Source organism: Mesoplodon mirus, assembly GCF_964341445.2.
Source record: "Mesoplodon mirus genome assembly, chromosome: 4".
In the NCBI taxonomy this organism is placed as follows: Eukaryota; Metazoa; Chordata; class Mammalia; order Artiodactyla; family Ziphiidae; genus Mesoplodon; species Mesoplodon mirus.
Genome location: NC_138979.1, coordinates 82,489,389 through 82,515,918, shown reverse-complemented (window position 1 = coordinate 82,515,918; position 26,530 = coordinate 82,489,389). Strand labels below are relative to the sequence as shown.

General features: G+C 42.9%; 1 protein-coding gene across 3 annotated transcripts in view; it reads left to right on the top strand.

The window, feature by feature from the left end:
* The window catches only part of SV2B (synaptic vesicle glycoprotein 2B), a gene marked incomplete at both ends in the record, with an annotated part of 76,407 nt that overhangs the window by 20,776 nt on the left and 29,101 nt on the right, over nucleotides 1–26,530 (top strand). For 2 of the 3 annotated variants that reach the window (XM_082619045.1, XM_082619046.1), the window contains 4 exons: nucleotides 8,222–8,402; nucleotides 8,730–8,881; nucleotides 21,748–21,881; nucleotides 23,333–23,422. In XM_082619045.1, coding sequence (XP_082475171.1) covers nucleotides 8,222–8,402; nucleotides 8,730–8,881; nucleotides 21,748–21,881; nucleotides 23,333–23,422 — 557 coding nt within the window. The remainder of the gene's footprint in view (nucleotides 1–8,221; nucleotides 8,403–8,729; nucleotides 8,882–21,747; nucleotides 21,882–23,332; nucleotides 23,423–26,530) is intronic. The other variant, XM_082619047.1, reaches the window with a different exon arrangement.

Genomic DNA, 26,530 nt, shown 5'->3' with positions numbered 1-26,530 from the left:
GCCATGGCTCACGGGCCCAGCCGCTCCACAGCATGTGGGATCTTCCCGGACCAGGGCACGAACCCGTGTCCCCTGCATCGGCAGGCAGACTTTCAACCACTGTGCCACCAGGGAAGCCCTATTTTGTTTATTTCTTGAAAAAATATTAATGGAGTGCTTACAAGGTGTCATTCTCTGTGCTGGGTGCTAGAGACACAGTGGGAACTCCACTCGGACAGAACTGACAGGTCCCCTCCTCCCCCTCCTCTGGGACATGGCAGTCAAAGGCATCTGACAAACGTTGAGCCAATAAATACATAACAGCAAATAGACATATGTTATATGAAGGAATGGTAGTATGGTGCCGAAAGACCAGCAGAGATGACAGAATTTCATTTGGAATAGGACAGGAGTCAGCAAACTATGGTCTACAGGTCTGTGGCCTACAGTAAGTCCCCCACATATGTACGTTCAAGTTCGAACGAGTGTGAAGTTGCAGCTTGCCCTCCGTCTCCTGTTGCTGACGATCCTTCAGCTCTACCATCTCCCACCTCCTCCCCCTCCTCCAGTCAGCAACTCTTCTTGCCAGTTCACTCGATGCCAGCCCCTGGATGCCAACTGTTGTACTGTACTACTGTACATTTCAAGGTACTGTACTATAAGATTAAAACTGTTATCTTTATTTTTGTGTTTGTTTTTTATGAATTATTTGTGTGAAAAGTATTACTATAAACCTATTACAGTACAGTACTTTATAGCTGATTGTGTTAGTTGGGTACCTAGGCTAACTTAGTTGGACTTATGAACAAATTGGACTTACAAACACGCTTTTGGAATGGAACTTGTTTGTATGGAGGGGACTTACCGTATTTTTGTTTTACATTTTTAAAGGATTATAAAGAAAAAAAGGAAGAAGAATATGTCATAGAGACCACAAGACTTCTGCAGGGTAAATTATTTGCAAGTAAAATATTTATTCTCTGGCCCTTTACAGAAAAAGTTTGTTGAGTCCTAGTTTGGGACATCAGGGGTGCCTCTCTCAGGAGATGACATTTAATCTGGGAACTTAAGAAACAGAAGAGTTAGGGGGAAAAAGTACCCCCCCCCCCAAAGTCTTGTTAGAAGAAACTTGAAAAAATTTTAGTCCAAAAAAGCTTTTTGTTGGAAGTTGGCTTCCTTTTCAGGTAAGGATAGAGGGAGGTACATTTAAAGGGAATACTCATAAATAAGTTTCTTATGCTTGTCTTGATCCCCTTTTCTCAAATTCTAATATATGGTTGATTTGATTTTAAAATACCACCAACTTATTGTCATTTTTCCAATCCTGTGGCTTTCTCAGGTACCAGCCCATTCTAAGCTGCATTGCTCATAACAACAGTAGCAACTTTGATTAGTTATGTATTTACTTTCGAGCCAGGCATCCTGCTACGTACTTTCAACCCAATGTCCTACATAATCCTAACAACTCTGCAAGATGATCACTAGTATCTGAATTTTACAAAGAAGGAGCAATGATCAGAGAAGCTGAGTGGGGAGCCCATGGTCATGCTGCTGGTAACCCATGGAGCCAGGACTATGACCATGACCAGCTCAAGTCTTGTGTCTCAAGACTGGGCTCTTCTTTTTATGGGCACCTATCAGTGTGGGTTCCTCCCTCTTTTCCATTTTATTTGCGGTGTTACCACCAGTTGAAAGCCCTTCTCACCCCACCACATCCCCCTCCTTTCACCTCCATGCCCCCTGCTCTGCAAGTAGCAGAGTGCTTTTGCTACCAAACTTCACCGTCCAAGGCAAAAGAGGAACTAGATAGAACAAGAAGAGCTTTTCAAAATGCCATCATAGGGGGTCAGAATATGTGGCCTCCATATGTGCCACTTTGATATAAGGATTATTTTGAGCTGAAGACAGTTGAGAAAGAGCAGCCTTAAAAAAAAAAAAAAAGAGCTCTCTGCCCTACCCAACATTTGCCTAAAAGCAGGCTTAGACTCTAAATCATGGTTTTTAATTACCTCAGAAACCTCAGTGTTATTAGGGGGGACATTGCCTCAAGATGCCACTGAGCTTGTTGAATAGCATTGAAGGAGGGTAGACTTCCTAGCTTTCTAACTAGCCCCTTATCAGCTTCATGCTAAAGTAATTTTTGATGACTCCAGTGCACTCTAATTTTCCAAATTTATAGTCTTAATTTCTGCTGTGAAAGACAGATTTTAAATGAGTTTAATAGCACAGCCATTTCAGAGGCATTGTTAATTATCTATTTCTCTTCTCCTTGGATAGGCTCATCTTTCTTCCATTCTTCCTTTTCATGGCGTCCCAAAACAGTACAGGGGAGGAAAAACTTTTTCCCTCTATCCTCCTAGGTTTGGTGGCTGGGGACCCTGTGAATTAAACTGACAAATGATAGATGAACAAGAGAAAAACAAACAGACTTTATTGCCATGCACAGTGCATATACTTGTGAGTAACTCTAGGGATGGTTAGAATCTGGGCTTAGATAGCATCTTCACAAAGAACAATACATTTGTAGAGAAGTGACAAGGCAAACAAATAGGGTTTTAGGCTTCCTAGAGTGGCAAAGTGGGGGAAGGCAAATCAGTCTGTGGGGCAAACTAATATAGAGTTGCTTTAGTGAGGTTTGTTATGTAGATTCTTCTTTGTGCTGCTTCTATGTTGATAAGAGTCTCTGGTGATTTAGAGTCTAAGCCTGCTTTTAGGCAAATGTGAGGGAGGGCAGAGCTTTGTTTTGGAGTCTGCTCTTTCTCAACTGTCTTCAGCTCAAAATAATCCTTATATCAAAGTGGCACATTTGGAGACCGCATATTCTGATCCCCCTACGACAGCATTTTGAGAAGCCCTTCTTGTTCTTGCTAGTTCTTCCTTTGCCTTGGACACTGAGGTTTGGTAGCAAAAGCACCCGGCCTGGAGCTAGGAGACCAGAGTGTAGTGCCAGCAGATCCCAGGCCAGCAGAGAGCTTCTGAGAGGGTTCCTGACCTTCTCTGGTATTCAGCCTCCTCATCCAGTACAGCTAAGGGATTGAACTCAATGTCTAATCTCTAAGATTCATCCATTTGCTTATGTGTCCGGATCAGTCAGGGTGTAGTCAGGAGACAGAAATCATGACAATTATTGAAACAGAGAATTTAATGTAAAAAATTATTAACTGGGTAAGTGAAATGTTTGTAAAAAGTATACTGAGGTAGTGAAGGCAAGGAGTAGCTGCCACCCTTAGGACCTGGGGGAATAAGTTGGAATTATGATAACTTAGACGCTCAGGGAAAGGGGGCCCTATGGAGCTAGCTCAGATCTCTAGAGAGAGGGCCCTGGCTGGCTGGTGCTGCTCTGGAAGGGGAGGGGAGGAGAGGCGGGATGTGTCTGGTTCTGCTTTTTGGATTCAGCTGCTGCTGCTGTGGAAGGGAATTGCGGCCAGAGAGAAAAAGTGTTGTGCAGGTGAAAGGACAGGAGCGAAAAGCAGAGGTCCCCTCCTTGAAGCCTCCCTCTAGTGCCCCCTACTGGCAGGGCCTAGCAGGGAGCAGCCTGCAAAGTACTTGTATTAGTTTGTGGACAAAGTAGGGGCTAGAAGGATGGCTTTGGAGCTGAGAGATAACAGCTCAATAACTGGCACAATGTTCACTGCTGAGATTGCAAACTGGTGGCCCAGAAGCCACTTAGGGCCGCATCTGATCCATAAACATGTCTTGTGTGACTATCACAAAAGTTTAATCAAGCATCTGTGTCTGGGTTTGTTTTTTTAGTCTGACAATCTTCTTCCTGAGAAATCCACAGAATTTCATCCTTCATGATTTATACGTTTTAGAAACAAACAAATGGGAAGGCAGCTTGGAGATTAGCTATCTCAATAGTCAGTTTACAGATGTGAAGGTCAGGCCCTTACAGGGTAGAGGATTTTCTCCCAAATTACACAACCAGTGAATGAGATCTTTGGGTTCCAAAGTCAGGATTCTTACCACTTCCCCTCCCTGTCTTGTCCTGAAGCTGGGTGTGCTCTAGCCTCTTGCCACTCAGAGTATGGTCTGTGGACCAGCAGCACAAGTCTTGTTAGAAATACGGACTCTCAGGCCCCAACTCAGACCTACCAAACTGGAGAATCAGAATCTGATTTTAAAAAGATACCTCCATGATTGATTTTTGTACATAGTGAAATTCGAGAAGTGCTGAAGATAGCTTTATTGAAGTAAGAAAAAAATAGAACATTTATTGGATGCTAGTGTTTTTCTCTGGGGTGGGACCAGGGTATGGGGTGTACAGATTGGCTCTTAGCAAATGTCCTGACCATTCCTCTGATTCTTATCTTCCCTTCCCCCCATTTGTAGGCCCACATATAGGCATGCAAACACCACATGTGCACGCACTCATACATATGCATGCATGTGCTCCCTCTCTCTCACACACACACACATACATACATGCACACACACCCTCTGAGCCATTTATGATCTGGCCTCTGTCCTAACCTCCAGCCCCAATCCCTCACCAGCTGTCCCACGAGTACTGTGTTCTACTCACACTGAACTACTTACAGGTAGTTGCCCAAACACAACAGTTGTTCTTTCAGCCTCCCTGTCTTTGCACGTGCTGTCTGCTGCTGCCTGCAATACACCCCCGTCACCAAGATGGAGACCTGACTGACTTCTATGTGTCCTTCAACAACAGCTCAATGTCTTTCTCTTGGAAGCCTTCCCATGTTGCGTGAGGTGTATCCAGGCTGTGCTCCCCCTCTGTGATTTTAAAATACCTGACATATACCTTTATTGGAACACTGTTTCTCACCAGGAGATAATCACAGATTTTGTGGTTTATCTCCTTGAATGGAAAGAACCATGCCCCACTGAGCAAGCCATCCTGGGGACGAGCCAAAGAAGAAAGAATGAACTGATGGAGAGCTACAAAGTCTGACCAGTGCTTATCCATAAAGAGCAGTGAAATACAGTAGTTGAAGCAGGGACTCTGAGGTCAGAAGTACTGGTCCCAAATCTTGATATTTCCATCAGTTGTTGACACTGGGGAGCTACTTTATCTCTCTGTGGATCAGTTTCCTCCTGTATAAAATGAGGATAATAACAGTATCTCCCTCACTGGATTGTTGTAAACGTGAAAGGGGATCAACAATGCCTGTGAAATGCTTATCACAGAGCCTGTCTAGTGGCTAGTGCTCACCCCATGTTTGCCGTTTTGCTGCTATTATATGATATATTAGGCTCTTAAGTTTGTTTGGCACTTACTGTCCCATTATTTATTGCTGTATAACTCAGTGGCTTAAAGCAACCATAGCATCTGTTTTGCTCATGGAGCTGCAATTTGGGTGGGACTTCCCTCCTCCCTCCCTTTCCCCCCTTCTTCCTTCTTCCCTTTCAATATTTTTTTTTTTTTTATTCCAAAGTTTACTGACCAAGTATCATGAGAGAAACACAAGTTTTCTGTTGGCTGAATGGGATGTTGGAAATTCTTGGCAGGGAATTGCACTAAACTGAGGCCAAAAAAAGTTGGAAGCCTAACAGACCTAACTGGGGAAAAAAGTTCCCTCTCTGCTCTGGTCTAGAAGTCTGAATTACCAAGTATAAGGAATGGTGTGAAACTCCAGTGTGAACTGGACTGGTGGTGAGCTCCCAGGGGTCTAACTGGGAGTGGGGAGGAAGGGCAGGGTATCTCAGATGTGGGGCTCTTGGCTGTGGTCACGGTGTTAGGTGGGTTGTCTAAGTCTGAGGAAGTAGAACCCAGTTCTTTCCTGGGGAAAGCCTGGGTGGACACACACAGGGTTTGGGACTTTTCCAATTGGTTGGGGCATCAGGTGCTGGTAGGAAACTAGCATGGGGACCAAATACAAAGCCAGTCTTGCAGACTAGTACTACTTAGTGAGAATAATAGGGAAGCTACAGCCTGAGGCTCACCCAAGCACCTGACCGAATTCATTCTTGCTGGAGATAGGTCATGGCAACAGAAGATGGTTTTAAGACTCCCTCATCAGTGAGTAAGGCAATCCCACTTAACACCCGATGGCTAAGAACCGGGCAAGATTAAGTCTGCTGGGAACCAGATGCTGAAAGCCCTTGGCCAGTCAGGGCTGGATCAGGCAGATAAACTCACGGTCTAGCAGCAAGACTAACCCAGACATTATTACAGTACAGCATGACCCAGGCCTGAGTTGGGTTTGCAATCTTGACTCATTTTCTCAAACACAAGTGTCAGTGACCTAATATAGTGGGAAATTGCTCACTAAATTTTCTGAGCTATGGGCTGAGAAACTGGTAAAATTGTAGTGGAGAGAAACCTTGGGTCCAGGAGCACAGGTCCAGCAATTTCCCCGAGACATCCCCATGTTTGACTCTCTGCAGATCTTTGCCCAAATGTTCCGTTTCCCTGAGGGCTTCCTGAACCATCTTATTTAGAACTGTCACCTCCCACCCTGACTCTCCTTTTCCCTGTCTCTGTGTTATTTTTCTCTATAACACTTATCAGCAACCCGCTTACTGTATATTTTACTCACTCATTTATAATCTCTTTTCCCCAACTAGAATGTAAGCACCATGAAGGCAGGGATTTTCATGTGTTTGTACCCTGCTGTATCCCCATTAACAAAAATAGCACTTACCTAATAAGAGGTATTTAATGAATGCTTATAGACTCAGGCGTATTTCATGAAGTGACATATATGGAAAAGAAAAAGGAAATAATATATTTCATGACTTTGAGGGATGTAGAGGTGAAAAGTTACATCTCACATGAGGGAAGGGAATCCTAGTTAGTGAAAACCATTGACAGCACCAAAGTTCTTTTCATCTCATGGAATAAAAATAATAAAAGAAGGAAATCTGCCACTGGGAAGATAAAGCAGAGCATAGTTGAATTGCTCCTTTTGGGGACCTACCTTCCAGTTGATTAAGCAGCTAATGAAGCTCTTTGCTTTATGTGGGCCCTTCCCAGCACACATCTGCATAAATAAAGCATCCGCAGGTCAGGAGAAGCTTCCTTTCTGTGAAAGACACATGATGTTCTTCGTCTGATTTACAGTCAAGGCTTAGCAAAAGAACACTTTCCTAATTCGTATTCAGTATTTCCACCACATGAAAGACATCCTCCAAACATTTCTTCTTGGGTTTAGTACATGGTGCACTAGCACAGTCGTTGATAATTGGTCAGTCCTCAGTATGTAGTAGGAAAGGATGATCCATGTGCTTCTGGAGATTGGCCACCTCTATGAGGGTGCTTGCTGGCTTCATTAGAATTCCATAAATATGTGTACAACAATGTATTTAAATGATATCATAAAGTAACTGATTCTGTTACAAGGCACATAGTAGTTACATGTGTTGAAGAAAGGATAGCTCATTGCTACTCTCTTCCACATTCCCCTAAGAAATCTGAACATTGGCTGAGGCTTGGAAAAGGTCCTTCTTGGGTGTTTAATAAAATAAGCTGTCTTGTTGGGAATTGCTGTTTTCACTCGCACCATGTTTTTCCTTCCCATTGTTCCCCATACCTGCTTGGCCACAATTTTCCCTGGAAAATTTCTCTAAACATAACCCCACAAGGACTTCTGTAGCACCAACACTTTTTAAAAAAAAACTTTAATTAATTAATTAATTAATTAATCTATTTATTTATTTATTTATGTTTGTGTTGGGTCTTCGTTTCTGTGTGAGGGCTTTCTCTAGTTGCGGTGACCGGGGGCCACTCTTCATCGCGGTGCGTGGGCCTCTCACTGTTGTGGCGTCTCTTGTTGCGGAGCACAAGCTCCAGACCTGCAGGCTCAGTAGTTGTGGCACACGGGCCCAGTTGCTCTGCGGCACGTGGGATCTTCTCAGACCAGGGCTCGAACCCGTGTCCCCTGCATTGGCAGGCAGATTCTCAACTACTGCGCCACCAAGAAGCCCACCAACACTTTTTTTGCTTAAAGATAAAATGACAAAATTTCCCTCATCTGCAGATTATGCATCTGAAAAAAGATACATCAAACTCAGCTATGGTTGATCTATTTTAGTATGTATACATATATGTAAACCTGGTGAGATTATTATTTTTTGAATACCATTCCTAAGAAGTCACATTTGTCCAACATTTCTAATTGGCCACCAACATCTGTCACATTCCACCTTTTATGTCTGTGACACAGAATTTCTAGGATGCATTAAAATGGGCATCAGATTTTCTAAAATGTTGCATGGTCTCTAATCTCTTGTATTCTCTCTCCACCCTCTCCTCTCTCTTTCTTTCTCCTCCTCACAGGGGTGATAGTCTACCTAGGAATGATGGGGGGAGCCTTCATCCTGGGGGGCCTGGCTGATAAGCTGGGGAGGAAGCGAGTCCTCAGCATGTCCCTGGCCGTCAACGCCTCCTTCGCCTCCCTCTCTTCCTTCGTACAGGGATATGGAGCCTTCCTCTTCTGCAGACTCATCTCAGGCATAGGGTGCGTAATTACAGAGGTTCAGCTGGACCCCTCCCCCCAACCCCATCCATCCTGATGCCCTGACTCTGAGTGGTACCTCCAGAAAACTTTGAACTGAGTTTTTGTTTGACTTCCAAGATACTGTGTTAAAGTTGAACCTTAGAAAGGGGTTAGACTGTAAAGTCAGTCATAACGTCAAAATAATCCAACACTGCCTTGGCCAGTCTTTTGAATTCACTGGGTTATTTCACCACTGAGCCTAAGGGTGGGACAAGGCAATTTGGTTCCGGCTATGACCATTTTTAGTGTCTGACTTGGTTCTTACTTTCTGGCATTTTCTCTCTGCAGTATTGGGGGTGCACTGCCCATTGTTTTTGCCTATTTTTCTGAATTCTTGTCCCGGGAGAAACGAGGAGAGCATCTCAGTTGGTTAGGCATCTTCTGGATGACTGGAGGCATCTATGCGTCTGCCATGGCCTGGAGCATCATTCCACACTATGGTGAGTGCACTGGCTTAAAAGAACCCAGGGGCCCTTGTTACTATGACATCTGCATCCGAACAACATTCCCTGTCCTCAGCCTTATTCCCACACTCACTCACAGTTCCTGTGTACGACCTTGATCTTTCTAAAGAAATTCCAACACTGGAGACACATGGCTAATTTCAGTACACATGTCTTTCTGGAAATAATACAGTCTACCCTCCCTCACTTCCTCCCTCCTTCTCTCCTTTCCTTCCTTTTTTTTGAAAGGACTTCAACCTTCGTCTCCTCCACCTCTCCTCCTCACAGCAAGTTAGGGTCAGTAACCCCATTTTATAGATGTTGTAACAGAAGCCAAAAAGTTGGTGACTTGGCCAAATTGATGACTTGGCCTTGGCCTGACCTTGGATCATGATGCCCCCTCCCCCTCAGTGTGGTGCTCTCGTATACCTTCCATTTTAGTGCCTGCTCTCACTCTTTCAGCTGCAAACGTGGAGCAGCCCTTACAGACAAGGTCTTGGTTTCAGCGGAGACAATTTTATTATCTTGGATAATTGCAAAAACTGGATTTTCTGGGCAGAGACTTGGCAACATTAACTTTCACTATTGGATTTTATTAAGAGTAAAGTAGGGAGAAGGCAGCAGTTTTGAATTTGATTATACCTTTTGAGTATCCTGGGTAATATTATCATTACCCTTCAAAATTACGTTTGGTGAACCACTGATCATGGGTGTAGGCTTTGCCATCATCCAGAATCCTGAAGACCATAGGGAGGAACAGAAACTGCCCCTGAAACTGACCAACAATTCTCTACCCATTCCCTTCCTTGGTGTGTGTGTATTTATTGAAGTGTAGTTGACTTACAATGTTGTGTTAGTTTCAGATGTACAGAAAAGAGATCCAGTTGTTCTTATTTATTTATTTATTGGAGTAAAATTGCCTTACAATGTTGTGTTAGTTTCTGCTGTACAACGAAGTGAATCACCTATATGTATACCTATATGCCCTCCCTCTTGGACCTCCCTCCCACCCTCCCTATCCCACCCATCTAGGTTGTCACAGAACACTGAGCTGAGCTCCCTGTGCTATACAGCAGGTTCCCACTAGCTAGCTATTTTACACATGGTAGTGTATTTATGTCAAACCTAATCTCCCAATTTGTCCCACCCTCCTCTTCCCCCTCTGTGTCCACATGTCTGTTCTCTACATCTACGTCTCAATCCCTACCCTACAAATAATTTCATCTCTAACATTTTTCTAGATTCCACATATATGCGTTAATATATGATATTTGTTTTTCTCTTTCTGGCTTATTTCACTCTGTATGACAGACTCTAGGTCCATCCACATCTCTACAAATGATCCAATCGCTTTCCTTTTTTATGGCTGAGTAATATTTCATTGTATATATGTACCACATCTTCTTTATCCATTCATCTGTCGTTGGACATTTAGGTTGTTTCCATGTCCTGGCTATTGTAAATGGTGCTGCAATGAACATTGGGGTACGTGTGTCCTTTTGAATTATGGTTTTCTCAGGGTATATGCCCAGTAGTGGGATTGCTGGGTCATATGGTAGTTCTATTTTTAGTTTTTTAAGGAACTGCCATACTGTTCTCCATAGTGGCTCTATCAACTTACATTCCTACCAACAGTGCAAGAGGGTTCCCTTTTCTCCACACCCTCTCCAGCGTTTACTGTTTGTAGATTTTTTGATGATGGCCATTCTGACCAGTGTGAGGTGATATTTCATTGTAGTTTTGAATTGCATTTCTCTAATAAGTAGCAATATTGAGCATCTTTGCATGTGCCTCTTGGCCATCTGTATGTCTTCTTTGGTGAAATGTCTATTTTGGTCTTCCACCCATTTTTTAATTGGGTTGTTTGTTTTTTTGATATTGAGCTGCATGAGCTGTTTGTATATTTTGGAGATTAAACATTTGTCCATTGCTTCATTTGCAAATATTTTCTCACATTCTAGGGTTATCTTTTCCTCTTGTTTATGGTTTCCTTTGCTGTGCAAAAGCTTTTAATTTTAATTAGGTCCATTTGTTTATTTTTGTTTTTATTTTCATTACTCTAGGAGGTGGGTCAAGAAAGATCTTGCTGTGGTTTATGTCAAAGAGTGTTTTTCCTATGTTTTCCTCTAAGAGTTTTATAGTGTCCAGTCTTACATTTAGGTCTCTAATCCATTTTGAGAGTATTTTTGTGTATGGTGTTAGGGAGTGTTCTAATTTCATTCTTTTACATGTAGCTGTCCAGTTTTTCCAGCACCACTTGTTGAAGAGGCTGTCTTTTCTCCATGTGTAGTTTTGCTTCCTTTGTCATAGATTAGGTGACCACAGGTGAGTGGGTTTATCTCTGGGCTTTCTATCCTGTACCATTGATCTATATTTCTGTTTTTGTGCCAGTATCATACTGTCTTGATTACTGTAGCTTTGTAGTATAGTTTGAAGTTGGGGAGCCTGATTCCTCCACCTCCATTTTTCTTTCTCAGGATTGCTTTGGCTATTCGGGGTCTTTTGTGTTTCCATACAAATTGTAAAGTTTTTTGTTCTAATTCTGTGAAGGATGACATTGGTAGTTTGATAGGGATTGCACTGAATCTGCAGATTGCTTTGGGTAGTATAGTCATTTTCACAATATTGATTCTTCCAATCCACATACATGGTATATTTCTCCATTTGTTTATGTTATCTTTGATTTCTTTCATCAGTGTTTTATAGTTTTCTGAGTATAAGTCTTTTTCCTTCTTAGGTAGGTTTATTCCTAGGTATTTTATTCTTTTCATTGCCATGGTAAATGGGATTGTTTCCTTAATTTCTCTGATTTTTCATTGTTAGTGTATAGGAATGCCAGAGATTTCTATGCATTAATTTTGTATCCTGCAACCTTACCAAATTCACTGATTAGCTCTGGTAGTTTTCTAGTAGCATCTTTAGGAATTTCTGTGTATAGTATCATGTCATCTGCAAACAGTGACAGTTTTACTTATTCTTTTCCAATTCGTATTCTTTTTATTTCTTATTCTTCTCTGATTACCATGGCTAGGCCATCCAAAACTATGTTGAATAAGAGTGCTGAGAGTGGACATCCTTGTCTTGTTCCTGATCTTAGTGGAAATGCTTTCAGTTTTTCACCATTGAGAATGATGTTTGCTGTGGGTTTGTCATATATGGCCTTTTTTATGTTGAGGTAGGTTCTGTCTATGCCCATTTCCTGGAGAGTTTTTATCATAAATTGGTGTTGGATTTTGTCCAAAGCTTTTACTGCATCTATTGAGATGATCATACAGTTTTTATTCCTTAATTTGTCAATATGGAGTATCACATTGATTGATTTGCATATATTGAAGAATCCTTGCATCCCTGGGATAAATCCCACTTGATCATGGTGTATGATCCTTTTAATGTGTTGTTGGATTTTGTTTGTCAGTATTTTGTTCAGATTTTTGCATCTATGTTCATCAGTGATATTGGTCTGTGATATTTTTGTCTGGTTTTGGTATCAGAGTGATGGTGGCTTCATAGAATGAATTAGGGAGTGTTCCTCCCTCTGCAGTTTTTTGGAAGAGTTTGAGAAGGGTAGGTGTTAGCTCTTCTCTAAATGTTTGATAGAATTCACCTGTGAAGCCATCTGGTCCTGGACTTTTGTTTGTTGGAAGATTTTAAATTACAGTTTCAATTTCATTACTTGTGATAGGTCTGTTTATATTTTCTAATTCTTCCTGGTTCAGTCTTGGGAAATTTTACCTTTCCAAGAATTTGTCCATTTCTTTGTGGTTGTCTGTTTTATTGGCATATAGTTGTTTGTAGTAGTCTCTTATAATCCTTTGTATTTCTGCGGTGTCAGTTGTGATTTCTCCTTTTTCATTTCTAATTTTATTGATTTTCACCCTCTCCCTTTTTTTCTTGTTGAGTCTGACTAAAGGTTTATCAATTTTGTTTATCTTCTCAAAGAACGAACTTTTAGTTTTATTGATCTTTGCTATTGTTTTCTTCATTTCTATTTCACTCATTTCTGCTCTGATCTTTATGATTTCTTTCCTTCTACTGACTTTGGGTTTTCTTTGTTCATTTTTCTCTTGTTGCTTTAGGTGTAAGGTTAGATTGTTTATTTGAGTTTTTCTTGTTTCTTGAGGTGAGATTTAATTGCTATAAACTTCCCTCTTAGAACTGCTTTTGCGGCATCCCATAGGTTTTGGGTTGTCATGTTTTCATTGTCACTTGTTTCTATGTATTTTAAAATTTCTTCTTTGATTTTTTCAGTGATCTCTTGGTTATTTAGTAGTGCACTGTTTAGTCTCCATGTATTTGTGTTTTTTACAGATTTTTGTCCTGTAATTGATTTCCAATCTCATAGCGTTGTGGTCAGAAAAGATGCTTGATATGATTTCAATTTTCTTAAATTTTCCAAGGCTTGATTTGTGACCCAAGATGTGATCTATCCTGGAACATGTTCCATGTGCACTTGAGAAGAAAGTGTATTCTGCCACTTATGGGTGGAATGTCCTATAAATATCAATTAAATCTATCTGGTCTATTGTGTCATTTAAAGCTTGTGTTTCCTTATTTATTTTCTGTTTGGATGATCTATCCATTGGTGTAAGTGGGGTGTTAAAGTCGCCTACTATTATTGTGTTACTGTCAATTTCCCCTTTTATGGTTGTTAGCATTTGCCTTATATATTGGGGTGCCCCTAAGTTGGGTGCATAAATATTTATAATTGTTATATCTTCTGGGAGTGATCCCTTGATCATTATGTAGTATCCTCCTTATCTCTTGTAGCACTCTTTATTTTAAAGTTTGTTTTATCTGATACCAGTATTGCTATTCCAGCTTTCTTTTTTTTTTTTTTTTTTTGCGGTACGTGGGCCTCTCACTGTTGTGGCCTCTCCCGTTGCGGAGCAAGGCTCCGGACGTGCAGGCTCAGCAGCCATGGCTCACAGGCCCAGCTGCTCCACAGCATGTGGGATCCTCCTGGACTGGGGCATGAACCCGCGTCCCCTGCATCGGCAGGCGGACTCTCAACCACTGTGCCACCAGGGAAGCCCCAGCTTTCTTTGATTTACATTTGCATAGAATATCTTTTTCTATCCCCTCACTTTCGGTGTATGTGTCCCTAGGTCTGAAGTGGGTCTCTCGTAGACAGCATATATATGGGTCTTGTTTTTGTATCCAGTCAGCCAGCCTGTGTCTTTTGGTTGGAACATTTAATCCACTTACATTCAAGGTTATTATCAATATGTATGTTCCTATTACCATTTTCTTAATTGTTTTGGGTTTGTTTTTGCGGATCCTTTTCTTCTCTTGTGTTTCCCACTTAGAGAAGTTCCTTTAGCGTTTGTTGTAAAACTGGTTTGATGGTGCTGAATTCTCTTAGCTTTTGCTTGTCTGAAAAGCTTTTGATTTCTCCATCGAATCTGAATGTGATCCTTGCTGGGTAGAGTAATCTTGGTTGTAGGTTTTTCTCTTTCATCACTAGGTATATCCTCCCACTCCTTTCTGGCCTGCAGTTTCTGTTGAAAAATCAGTTGATAACCTTATGGGGATTCCTTTGTATGTTATTTTTTGCTTTTCCCTTGCTGCTTTTAATATTTTTTCTTTGAATTTAATTTTTGTTAGTTTGATTAATATGTGTCTTGGTGTGTTTCTCCTAGGATTTATCCTGTATGGGACTCTCTGCACTTCCTGGACTGGGTGACTATTTCCTTTCCCATGTTAGGGAAGTTTTCCACTGTAATCTCTTCAAATGTTTTCTCAGACCCTTTCTTTTTCTCTTCTTCTTCTGGGAGCCCTATAATTGAAATGTTGGTACGTTTCGTGTTGTCCCAGAGGTCTCTTAAGCTGTCTTCATTTCTTTTCATCCTTTTTTCTTTATTCTGTTTTGGGCAGTGAATTCCACCATTCTGTCTTCCAGCTCACTTATTCGTTCTTCTGCCTCAGTTATGCTGTTATTGAGTCCTTCTAGTGTATTTTTGATTTCAGTATTGTGTTGTTCATCTCTGTTTGTTTGTTCTTTAGTTCTTCTAGATCTTTGTTAAACATTTCTTGTATTTTCTCAATCTGTGCCTCCATTCTATTTCTGAGATTTTGATCATCTTTACTATCATTACTCTGAATCCTTTTTTCAGGTAGGTTTCCTATTTCTTCTTCATTTATATACTCTTGTAGGTTTTATCCTACAAGACTTGCTTCTTTATCTGTGACATATTTTTTTTGTCGTTTAATTTTTTTTTTTTTTTGATGGGTGGGTTTGTGTTCCTGTCTTTCTGGTTGTTTCACCTGAGGCTTCCAGCACTGGAGTTTGTAGGCTGTTGGGTAGAGCTGGGTTTTGGTACCAAGATGAGGACTTCCTGGAGACCTCACTCCAATGAATATTCTCTGGGGTCTGAGGTTCTCTGTTAGTCCAGTGGTTTAGACTCAGAGTTCCCACCACAGGAGCTCTGGCCCAGCCCCCAGCTTGTGACCCAAGATCCTGCAAGCCATGCGGGGAGGCAAAATAGAAAGAAAAAAAAAAGAAAGAAGGAAAAAGAAAAAAGAAAAAAATGAGCAGAACAATAGCAAAGAGTAAAAAATAAAATAAGATTAGAAAACTAACATATGTTAGAAAGAAAAAAATATATATAGATGAAGCAACAACTGGAAGGTAAAACAGAACCTAAACAGTAAAAAAGAGGAGGAAAAAAAAAAAGCCAGTAAAGGCCTTGGCTGTGGGGGGTGGGGCTTAGGCAGGGGTGGGATTTAGGTGGTGGGCGTGGCCTATGCTTAGGACTGGAAAAGGCCCTGGGGGGTGGGGGTGGGGCTTAGGCTCAACCCAGCAGGAGGGGCCCAGGAGTGCCGCTGGCCTTGGAGGTCTGCGGACCAGGTCCAGGACCCCAGCAGGCTCACTGGGCCCGAGTGGGTGGGGGAAACGCTAGACTCATTCTCCCCATCCTCTGATCCTTGAGGACCCCACCCCATTGGCCTCTCTTCTTCTTCCCCCACTCCTTCCCTCCTATGCCCCTAGGACCCCCACAGCCAGAGGGGGCCTCAGAGAATGGAGGACCAGACCTGGGAGCCCAGCAGGCATCCCAGGGCTTGAGGGAAACAGCTGCCATGCCTCCCCTAATCCTCCAGTCCTGGAGGGTTCCCCCTCCGTCCGCCTCTCCTCTTTTGCACCCCAACCCCCCCACCTCCCTCCTATGCCCCTAGGACCAATGCGGCCTAGAGGGGGCCTTGGAGGGTGGAGTAACTAGTTTGGGAGCCCTGCAGGCTTCCCTGGGCCCGATTGGGCAGGGGAAATGCTAGGCATGCTTCCCCTGATCCTCCAAGCCCTCAAGGGTCCCTCCAGGCATGGGAACCCCTACCCCCTCCCAGCCACCCCTCAGGGGCACAGGTCCTGTCTGGCCTCCACTTCTCCCTCCCCCTCACTCCCCCCACATCCTACCCAGTCACTCAGGGGTTCCTCCCATCTCCTTAGGCATTGAGGTCCCCCATCAGCGTCTGGCAGGCTCCCTAGTTGTGGGAAGATGTGAACTCTGTGTCTTCCCACACCGCCATCTCCCACTATGCAGCTCAATTCTTCTGTTCGGATTCTTTTCCCTTATAGGTTATTACAAAATATTGGGTGGCCAAAAAGTTCGTTGAGGTTTTTCCATAACATTTTACAGAAAACCCCAAATGAACTTTTTGGCCAACCCAATATTGAATATAGTTCCTGTGCTATACAGTGGGTCCTTATTGGTTATCTATTTTATATTCAGTAGTGTGTATATGTTAATCCCAAACTTCTAATTATCCCTCCCCCATCTTCCCCCTTTGGTAACCATAAGTTTTTTCTATGTCTGTGGGTTTATTTCTGTTTTGGAAGTTCATTTGTGTCATTTTTTAGATTCCACATATAAGTGATATTATATGATAATTGTCTTTGTCTGTCTTACTTCACTTAGTATGATAATCTCTGGGTCCATCCGTGTTGCTGCAAATGGCAGTATTTCATTCTTTTTAATGGCTGGGTAATATTCCATCTTATATATGTACCACATCTTCTTCATCCATTCATCTGTCCATGGACGTTTAGGTTGCTTCCATGTCTTGGCTGTTGTAAATAGGGCTGCTATGAACATAGGGGTGCATGCATCTTTTTGAATTAGAGTTTTGTCCAGATATATGCCCACAGGTGGGATTGCTGGATCATATGGCAACTCTATTTTTAGTTCTTTAAGGAGCCTCCATAATGTTCTCCATAGTGACTTCACCAATTTACATACCCACCAACAGTGTAGGAGGGTTCCTTTTTCTCCTGGTGTGCTTGTTTTAAATCTGACCCTCTCTGATGTGTGTTCTGGGCTAATGGAGGCTTCTGTATTATCTTTTTAAGAAGAAGCTTTGGTGTAGACAATCCCTATTTTATTAGTTAAGGGGATGCTGGGTGTATTACCCTGAGAACCTGATAAACCCTGAAATCTTAGTGGTTTAATACCAAAGAAGTTTTCCCCTCCTGCAAAGCCCGGCTGGTGTTTCTGATCTGCAGGCAGCTCTGCTCCATCAGTAATCCCAGGGCTCAGGTTCCCTCCAGCATGTGATCTACACTCTTCAACAGGTAACCTACATGTTGGTTCGGTGAAAGAGCACAGTTGTATGTGGGTGCTTTTGAAGGGCAGGCTAGGAATTGGATCACATCTTCTTTGCTCACATCCCATTGGTCCCAAATTTGTAATATGACCACACACTACAGCAAAGGACACTGGGAAATGTGACCTAGCTGTGTGCCCACAAGGTAGAGGAAATGGGTTTGGGACCATCGTGTTACCTTTGCCATATCCCACTGGATTTTTGTATCAGAAACAGAGAAGAAATACGAACAAGAATAATGAAATAAAGAGTTGAAGGGTTTTCCAGATAATTCTGTTACCATAGGTAATTCTACATAATTTTAGATACAAAATTGTATTACTCCTGATATCAGGCTCTGCATTCTACCCTTCCCCAAAATGCATACTTTAATTATCCAGGCTGTTGGTTATATGGGTCCAAGGAATTGCTTTTGTCCCCACAATTCTTGCTATAATATCATTTCCCCTGTTAATTGATCCGAACGTGTTAACACTAAGAAACTATTTCTACATATAAATTGAGTTAGAAAATTTTGTGTGTGGGGGAAACAAATAGACTCTGGATAAAAGCTGAGTCAAAATAGTGGTTCTATGTAATTTGGGACAGGTCACTCTAGCTTGTCCAGCCTTGGTTCCTTTATCTATAAAATGGAGAGAAGGAAGCAAAGAGAATAGACTGTGGAGATCCGATCTGTGCCAGCCCTAACATCCAGCAGTTCTTGGGAGGCAAATAATGTTGAGAAAATTTTGGAGACGATTCTAGTATTTGGGCTGGTTTCCCTCCAAGCTGCATTAGCAATTCTAGCCCTATTTGCAGACTGCTTGTTCCACAAGGGAACTGCCCTCACAACCAGCCAATGAGCAGAGGTCCTTGGCTTCCCTCTGATTGGATCAACTTAAGTCATGTGCTCACCTCAGCCAATCACTAAACCCCAGAGGATGCCAGGTCCTGGGCATTTCATATACTTTCTTCTCCAACCCTGGCACTGGGGATGGGGTCAGTCCCACCCAAGCCACAAGTCTGCAACCCAGTGGAGAGGAAGGATGGGAAGGATGTTGTGAGGGGAGCAACCCACAATAGTCACTACAAACTGCATCATTTTTTCACTTCACTTTGAACACACAAACACACAATGTCTGGGTGTCTGGTTTCTATAAAAGCAATAAAAGAATTCAGGCTGGGGACACATTGACCAAGACTAAGTGGGATGCCCATGACAGAGGGACCACATAGCTCCTGGCTGATAGCAGGGCTTGTGGTTAAGTATCTTACTCCAACTGGATAGGATATTTTCCTATTTGTATGCCTGTAAAAAATCTATGGCTTTTACATTCCATTTAAAAATACCAGCCTCTTGGATGATTAGGCTTAATTGAAACAGGCATTAACTTGAGGGCAACCCATCCTAGAAATATGGTGGACTAGAATCACTGTGCAACAGGAGTGATTATTTATTTTAAACCTCATTTTACCGGGACCAGATGTTCTGTGCACAGTGAACAGAGACATTTGATGATATTTCCCAACAGACCTAAGACATTAATCCTCTAAAACCCCTTCCACTCAGCAGGGACAAATGCAAGGGTGATCTGGAAAGGAGACTTGATGTTTGTACGTAGCTTGTGCAAACCATTTAACTGGTTTTGCAGGAATGAAGTGATGGGAGGTCTTGGCACCAGGAATTTGGGTGACTGAGTCACTGAGAAAGAAAATTACAAACCTCAGAATGTTTTTCTGGGAACTCATGGGCATAGTCCCCCCAGAATGGATATATTATGGAAGATTAATTCACACTGTAGTCAGCAGCACCAGCTGTTTGAGAAATCCTGATGGAGAAAAGTAGGGCAAGCTAAAAGATCATTGACCAGAACAATCCCTGTCTCCAAATTAATAGTAGTCCTATATATTTGAAAGCAGTTCACTGTTTAATTTTAATTGATTTAAGGCCCCAAAGGTGTGCCTAATGAATGTGATAAGTGCAGATTACTAAAATCACCGTAAAAAACAGAAAGGCATGAGGGAATAATGGATTTTGGATAATTTGCATATATTGTCATTAAGAAAAAAAATCTCTCTGAGGCAGAATACTTTCTAAACATACCTGCTTCTGCCCTTCTTCTCTTGTTACCCACCTGAGTTTGACTGCTATGTAGTTTTGGTCAGCTTTATTTCTGATTACGCCAGAGTGGTTTTTGGACATGAGCTGAGAATGTGGAAATCTTACTATGGTTTTGCCTTCTTCTTTCTGTTGTCACTCCCAAGAGAGGAAAGACTTCTTAATTAAAATTAAAATGAACAAACAGGGACTTCCCTGGTGGAGCAGTGGTTAAGAATCCGCCTGCCAATTCAGGGGACACGGGTTCGAGATCTGGTCCAGGAAGATCCCACATGCCTCGGAACAGCTAAACCCGTGCATCACAACTACTGAGCCCACAACGCTGCAACTACTGAAGCCCATGCGCCTAGAGCCCCTTCTTCACAACAAGAGTAGCCACCACAATGAGAAGCCCGTGCGCAGCAACGAAGACCCAAAGCAGCCAAAAATAAATAAATAAATAAATAAATTTTTTTAAAAAATGAACAAACTCCAGTGAGATGGAAGGAGAACAGGCCAGGCTGTGCAAAAAAGAGATTTGATTGTGATTGAGAATGTTGGATGTATTATGTGTATTATGTTCTGTGGCCATTGTGTAAAAGCAGCCACAGCCCCATGTTTTTTCACCTGGGATTCCCTCCGGCCAGTCACTCCATTGTGCAAATAGAGTAAGAAATATCTGCAGAAACAGCAGATATCGGTTAGGAGTCCCCTGCAAGTAGAACAAATTGAACCGTGATGGTAAGAGAGAATTCAAGACATAAACTGCCCACCTCTGGAGTTGGCCATATAGTATATTTTTAAGTAAATGGAATAGAGATTTTACAGCCGAATAATGTTCACCGTTTGAACTTTAGAAATCAATATAATTTATTTATAAAGTTTGGTCTTTTTAAGAAATGCTGTTGGAATTGTCTTCAGAGATCATTTTGAGTGGCATGAGAGAACCAGTCTATTTCATAATCTTGGCTTTAAAAGAAAACAATCCTTTTGCTGATATTCATCTATTTTACTCAACATCTTTGGCACTAACTGTCATGTAACTATTTCTAAACAAATCAAATCTACCCTCAAAGCAGGTGAATTATTTTTGGTTGCCGGGAGCTTTCACACACAGCAAATCTGTGGAAGTACCATTACCTGCCTTCTACAGCTGTGAAAACCCACCAACATAACAATAACGATGTGAGAAAGCCAGGATTTGAACTCTGATCTATGTGACTGCAAAAGTCCAGGCACTTTTCACTGTGTTATCGTTCCTTGAAAGAGGGAAATTTGCTACTTACGAAGATATTTGAAGGAATGTTTTGTAGATCCTGAAGGCAATTTCTGAAAATGAATTTTAGAAATGTTTTGAATAATGAAAGCTGAGTAGGAGCTATTCACCTCTCCATTTCAATGATGGTAGAATTCATTTGAATGTAGAAGCTCAGTTTCTTTAAAAAAAAATTAGTATTATCACTGACAGTGTTTTTTCAAAGTGTGGTCCTGAACCCTGTGCACTGGAATCACCTAGAGCTGGTATTGCCCTTTGACTTAGGTAAGACTAATCCCCCATCAAAACCCTGGGTCACATAAGGCCCTGCTCTGGCTTTCCTCCAGCTGTACCTCTTCCCATGAGGCAACGTGCGTCCCTAAGGCCACAACCCCACTCCATCCAGATCATTCTCTGGCTACTCAGGGCCTAGGACTCCCCACTAAACTCAAGGGATCATGACAAGGACACCCACTCTTACCACGGTGGTGTGTGTGGTGTGACCACACGTGTTGGCATGAGGCCCCTCATTCTACAGGAGAGGCTGGTCGGGGACAGAAGGGGGTCCTGTAAAAGTGGGTCTTGGGCAGGTCAGGGCTTGGCCTTCCAGCTGCTTATTTGTTGAGCAGGAGGATGGAATATCTATTATCTAACAGTTTAACTGAAATTTTAATGAATACATAGAAATATGGGATGGTGCCTCTATTTGTACTCCTACCCAAGGCCCCGTAAGTGTCAAGCCAGGCCTGCCTATGGGGTTGAAAAGATGCAGATTCCCAGCACCTTTCAGAATCAGAGGCTTTGGGGACACAGCCAGAGAGTTTGCATGTTAACCTGCTCCCCAGGTGATGCTCTTTTGCCCCATGGTTTGAAAGCCATTTCTTGAAGGTCACTCTAAGACCGTGTGTCAGAGATCCTCTGACTGCTTCTTCACAGGCTGGGGCTTCAGCATGGGCACCAGTTACCACTTCCACAGCTGGAGAGTGTTTGTCATCGTCTGCGCTCTGCCCTGCACTGTGTCCATGGTGGCCCTGAAGTTCATGCCAGAGAGCCCGAGGTTTCTGCTAGAGGTGAGTCAGCGCCCCCAACCTGTGTGAGAGCAATGGAACAGCGACAGGAGCTAGCCCTGCTGCTCCAGCCCCTTGGTCCCATGTTGGCTGACCTGGCCCATCATTAAATCCATCATGATGGTTGCACGCCTGGGATTCAAGGACTGCCAGAGCTGGAGGGACTCAGGAGCTCACTGAGCACAGAGCAGCAGCACTGCTCCCTGAGGCTGGGTGGAGCTGGAAGGGGCTCTGCTTAGGATGCTTCTGGCACCCACTCTCCCCAGAGGTCCTGATTATGAGGCTCTTCAAAGCTGCATGCAGTTTTTCCATGTTATGGCTGTGAGCTGGGTTGTAAATCTGTCACTGCTCCCAAGCCCTTCAAGACTCTTGGCTTTGTAGGACCTCTCTCCTCCAGAAAGCTGCTCCCGGAGTCCTGTGAGGTTTCCAGCTTGGTGGTGGTGGTGGTGAGGCTCTCGTGCTTGCGGTAGTCAGACAGGCAGGGCTGGTGGAGGGGCGATAGGACTTGAAGGCTCTTACAGCCCCAATTCTCAGAGTCTACTTATAAGCCTCCTTCTAGCTTTCTGCAGACTGACCCTCCTTGTTGAATTTCTTCTTTCATCCCATTGATCAGGTTCCAGATGCAGCAAAAAGTTTTTTATCTATGCTTATCTCAAAAGTTACCCTTCATTGTGTATGAGTTTCCTAGGGCTGCTCTAACAAAGGCACACAAACCAAGGGGCTCATAGTAACAGAAATTTATTGTTTCACAGGTCTGTTGGCTAAAAGTCCCCAACCAAGGTGTTGGCAGGGCCACACTCCCTTGGAAGCCCTTAGGGCAATCTTTACTTGCCTCTTTCAACTTCTGGTGGGTTGCTTGCATTTGTTGGCATTCCTTGGCTTGCAGCTGTTTCACTCCAGTCTCTGCCTTTGTCACCACATGGTGTTCTCTCTATGTGTCTCTGGGTCTTCACATGGGCTTCTTCTTATAAGGACACCAGTCATGTTGGATTAGGGGTGCACCCTACCCCAGTATGACCTCACCTTAATTAATTACATCTGCAGCAACCCTGCTTCCAAATAAGGTCACATTCTGGGGTACTGGCAGCTAGAACTTCAACATATTTTTAGGGTTGGGGACAGAGTTCAACCCATCACATCTTGTGTCTTTGCTTTGTCCTGCCAGGGAGGAACATGGCTCCCACCCTGCAGTCTATTCAACTGTAAACTACGAGTAGTTACTCATAGCCTATAATGATAATAATACCCAGCATTTACACCTTGAAGGTACAACCTTACTATCCTTCCAAGATGGGCTGTGACAGAAACTTGTCCTAGTCTTTCACAAGCCCTAGACAATAACACATCCATGGCCAATCGCCTCAGACTTGGGTATCAGCACCTGTTGGGCTTGTAGGGTTTTCCACCCCTAATCAGCAAAAGACTGTTCATGTCTCTCTCCTTGGTTTTACCAGATGGGCAAACACGATGAAGCCTGGATGATTCTCAAGCACGTTCACGACACCAACATGAGGGCTAAGGGGACCCCAGAGAAGGTGTTTACGGTGAGTGCATGGTCACCTATGCCAACAGGAGGGGGCCTCTCCTCTTCACTGCTTTGGTTTGCTAAAAAATAGTTTTATTATATAAGCACATCCCAGAAAATTTGTCAAAAGGGGAATAAAGCCCCTGACATTCCTATTACTGCATCATAATTATTCTTTGCATTTTGATGGATACCTTCTTGGTACTGCTAATTGTTCAAATATGGCAAAGGGAAAAACTAGCTGTATTCATATGGGGATAACCATATGTACATATATTTACATATATCAATGCATAAAGATTATTTAGGAGTACTTATAGGCATTCTATATGTGTCTCATAGTATTCAGAATCATCCTTTTAATGGACATTAATATTAGAGACATTAACACAGTTTTCGTAAACATGTTCCCAATGTTAGAGATTCATATGCCCTGTTTTATTACCTTGTTCCTGCAAATATTGCTGCAATGAACCTTTTCCTGCACATAGTTCCTTTCCTTTCATGTTCTGGGTTTGTTTTCTAAGAGTAGACTCCTAGAAATAAAATGAGTGACTCAAACAGCATGAGTATTTTTATAGCTCTTGAGATGCATTGCAGATTACATTTCAGTAGGGTTGCAATGATCTGTGATACCACCAATGATAGGATACCTGTTTCTCAGCATCCTCACCAGCATTGGCTATTAGCCTGGATTTTCTTTCTCACTAGTTTAAAAAGTGAAAAACTAGCCAATGGCAGTTTCCACGGGGAGGTCCTGTTAGTTACCATGAACTGTGCTCTTCCCACCAAGCTGTGGCCAACCACGAGGAATACCCACGGCAGGGTCCTTGTGCACCTGTCTGCATGACCCCCTTTTAGACCAACTCCAAATCCATTTCTTCAAGGAAGCCTTCCTGAGTTAACTCCCACCTACTCCAACTCACTGCTTTTGCTTCTTTGGCTTCCATAATTTGAGTCTGTGGTAAAACACTTTTTCTTGTTAACCTGTTACTTGAAACCCCTGATTCTCAAGCAGGACCCCATAGCAGCTAAGAATCTACAACCTGAAGCCAGACCAGTCTGGGTCCAAATCCTGGTTTTAACATGTTCTAGCTGTGTGGCCTTAGGCAAGGTACTGTCTGTGCCTTATTTTCTTCATTGGGAAAAGAGAGATAACAATGTCTATAAATACAGTTATGGTAAGGATTAAAATCAAGCACCTAAACTGTGCCAGGCTTAGAGTAAATACTACATAGATGTTAACTATTAACCAAATATTTTATGTCATATTTTTTAATAAATAAACTCAAATAATAGATTTTATAGAAAGTTGTCCGGTGGCATATTTCCCCAATTCCAATGCTCCTAAAATTATCTAAAACATGGGACCAGTCCTTTTATCACAAACATTTATTAAGAAGCACCATTAACAATATTTATAGACTTTCTGGTTGGATAAACGAAATGTAATTGAAAATAGAACTTTTAGCTAGTTCAGTTTCTTAATCCTTCCTCAATTAACTTTCTTATTAAAAATTTCCCACACTTAAGAAAAAAAGGAAGAAGAAGCACAATTAGCAGAGCTACTCAAAATGAAAGATGATAAGGGAACTGATGGTTCTCCCAACCTCCCATCCCTGCCGCTCCCTGTGATGGATTTTCATGCTGCAGCTGGACCGCAGGTCTGGACCCCAGATGTTAGCAGGAGAGCCCTGTCCCCTGGGGTCTGGGTATGCTTGGTTCAGTCCTGCCTCCCACCCCCACCCATTCTATAGCCTTCCCTCCAAGCTCCTGCTTATTCCTAGGAGATGTTACTGAGTCTTTGGGTATAACCTCTGCTTTTAGTAGATTTCACCCTTTCTCAGGAAAAGGGAATTAAAAAGGTCACGGGCTCAGTATTTCCATACTGACTTGATGATCATAGTAATTTTGTAGAGGAAGATGACTGGATGGGCCGGGAAAAAAAAAAGAAAAGATAAACAGCCTGAAAGTGTTCCTGACCTCAGACAGCTGGGCAGTGGCTGGAGTCAGGAGTGATACTCAGCCCTGCCGAATGGGGTCATCTGCTATGATCCTGTGTGCTCCCCTCTGTAGACGGTACTCACAGTAAATATGCTCAGGGGCCTGGAGGAAGAGCTTAGGGTAGGCCAGGCTCTTAGTGTTCATGGTGAGCCCTGGATGTGGCCCTCCTCACATACACCTTGGAGCTGATGGGGTTCAGGACATGATACCCCAAAATGTGGCACGTCGGCATATTGAATATCATAAGCTGAAGGAGTTTGAGAAAACAGCAGAAGTAGAAATGTCACTCTGACCTCCCCCTGCTCCCCCTTGTTCCCTGAAACAGGCCATAAATCTCCCACATGGAAGGTACTCTCCCTGCACCAGAAGGAAAGAAGACATTGTTCTCAGCAGAGATGGGGAACTTAGGGCCAAGAAGGCTGTATCAACAAACCTTGTTAAACTAACCCTTATCGTCCTAATTACTTCTTCACCATTTATTCACCCTAGCCCAAATATCTTTGTCTTGTCAGTTCTTCACAAATCTACTGTTTCTACAAGGTATAAAAACTTCCTGGGCTGGTCACTTCTTCGGGGCTTCATTCTCTTGTGAAGGCTCCCACGGACATGTAAAAATTCAGTAAGGGCTTCCCTGGTGGCACAGTGGTTGAGAGTCCGCCTGCTGATGCAGGGGACGCGGGTTCCTGCCCCGGTCTGGGAAGATCCCACATGCCGCGAAGTGGCTGGGCCTGTGAGCCATGGCCGCTGAGCTTGCGCGTCCGGAGCCTGTGCTCTGCAACGGGAGAGGCCACGACAGTGAGAGGTCCACATACCGCAAAAAAAAAAAAAAAAAAAAAATTCAGTAAAATGTGGATGCTTTACTCCTGTTAATCTCTCTTTGCCAGTTTAACTTCCAGACCCAGCCAGGGAGCCTAAGAGGGTAGAGGAATACTTTCCCCTCCCCTACAGAGCCCTGGCTTTCACCAGCCCCATTCGCTACCTCACAAGCTTCTGAACAGCCCCCTGGCAGGTGTCCACTGAAACACCTTTGGAAAGGGGGTGGGTTGAAGTATTCCCCTGAGAACCCATGCTCTGCAAGGCTGGGGTGAGCACAGACCACACAGATCGTATTCTACTTTAGACT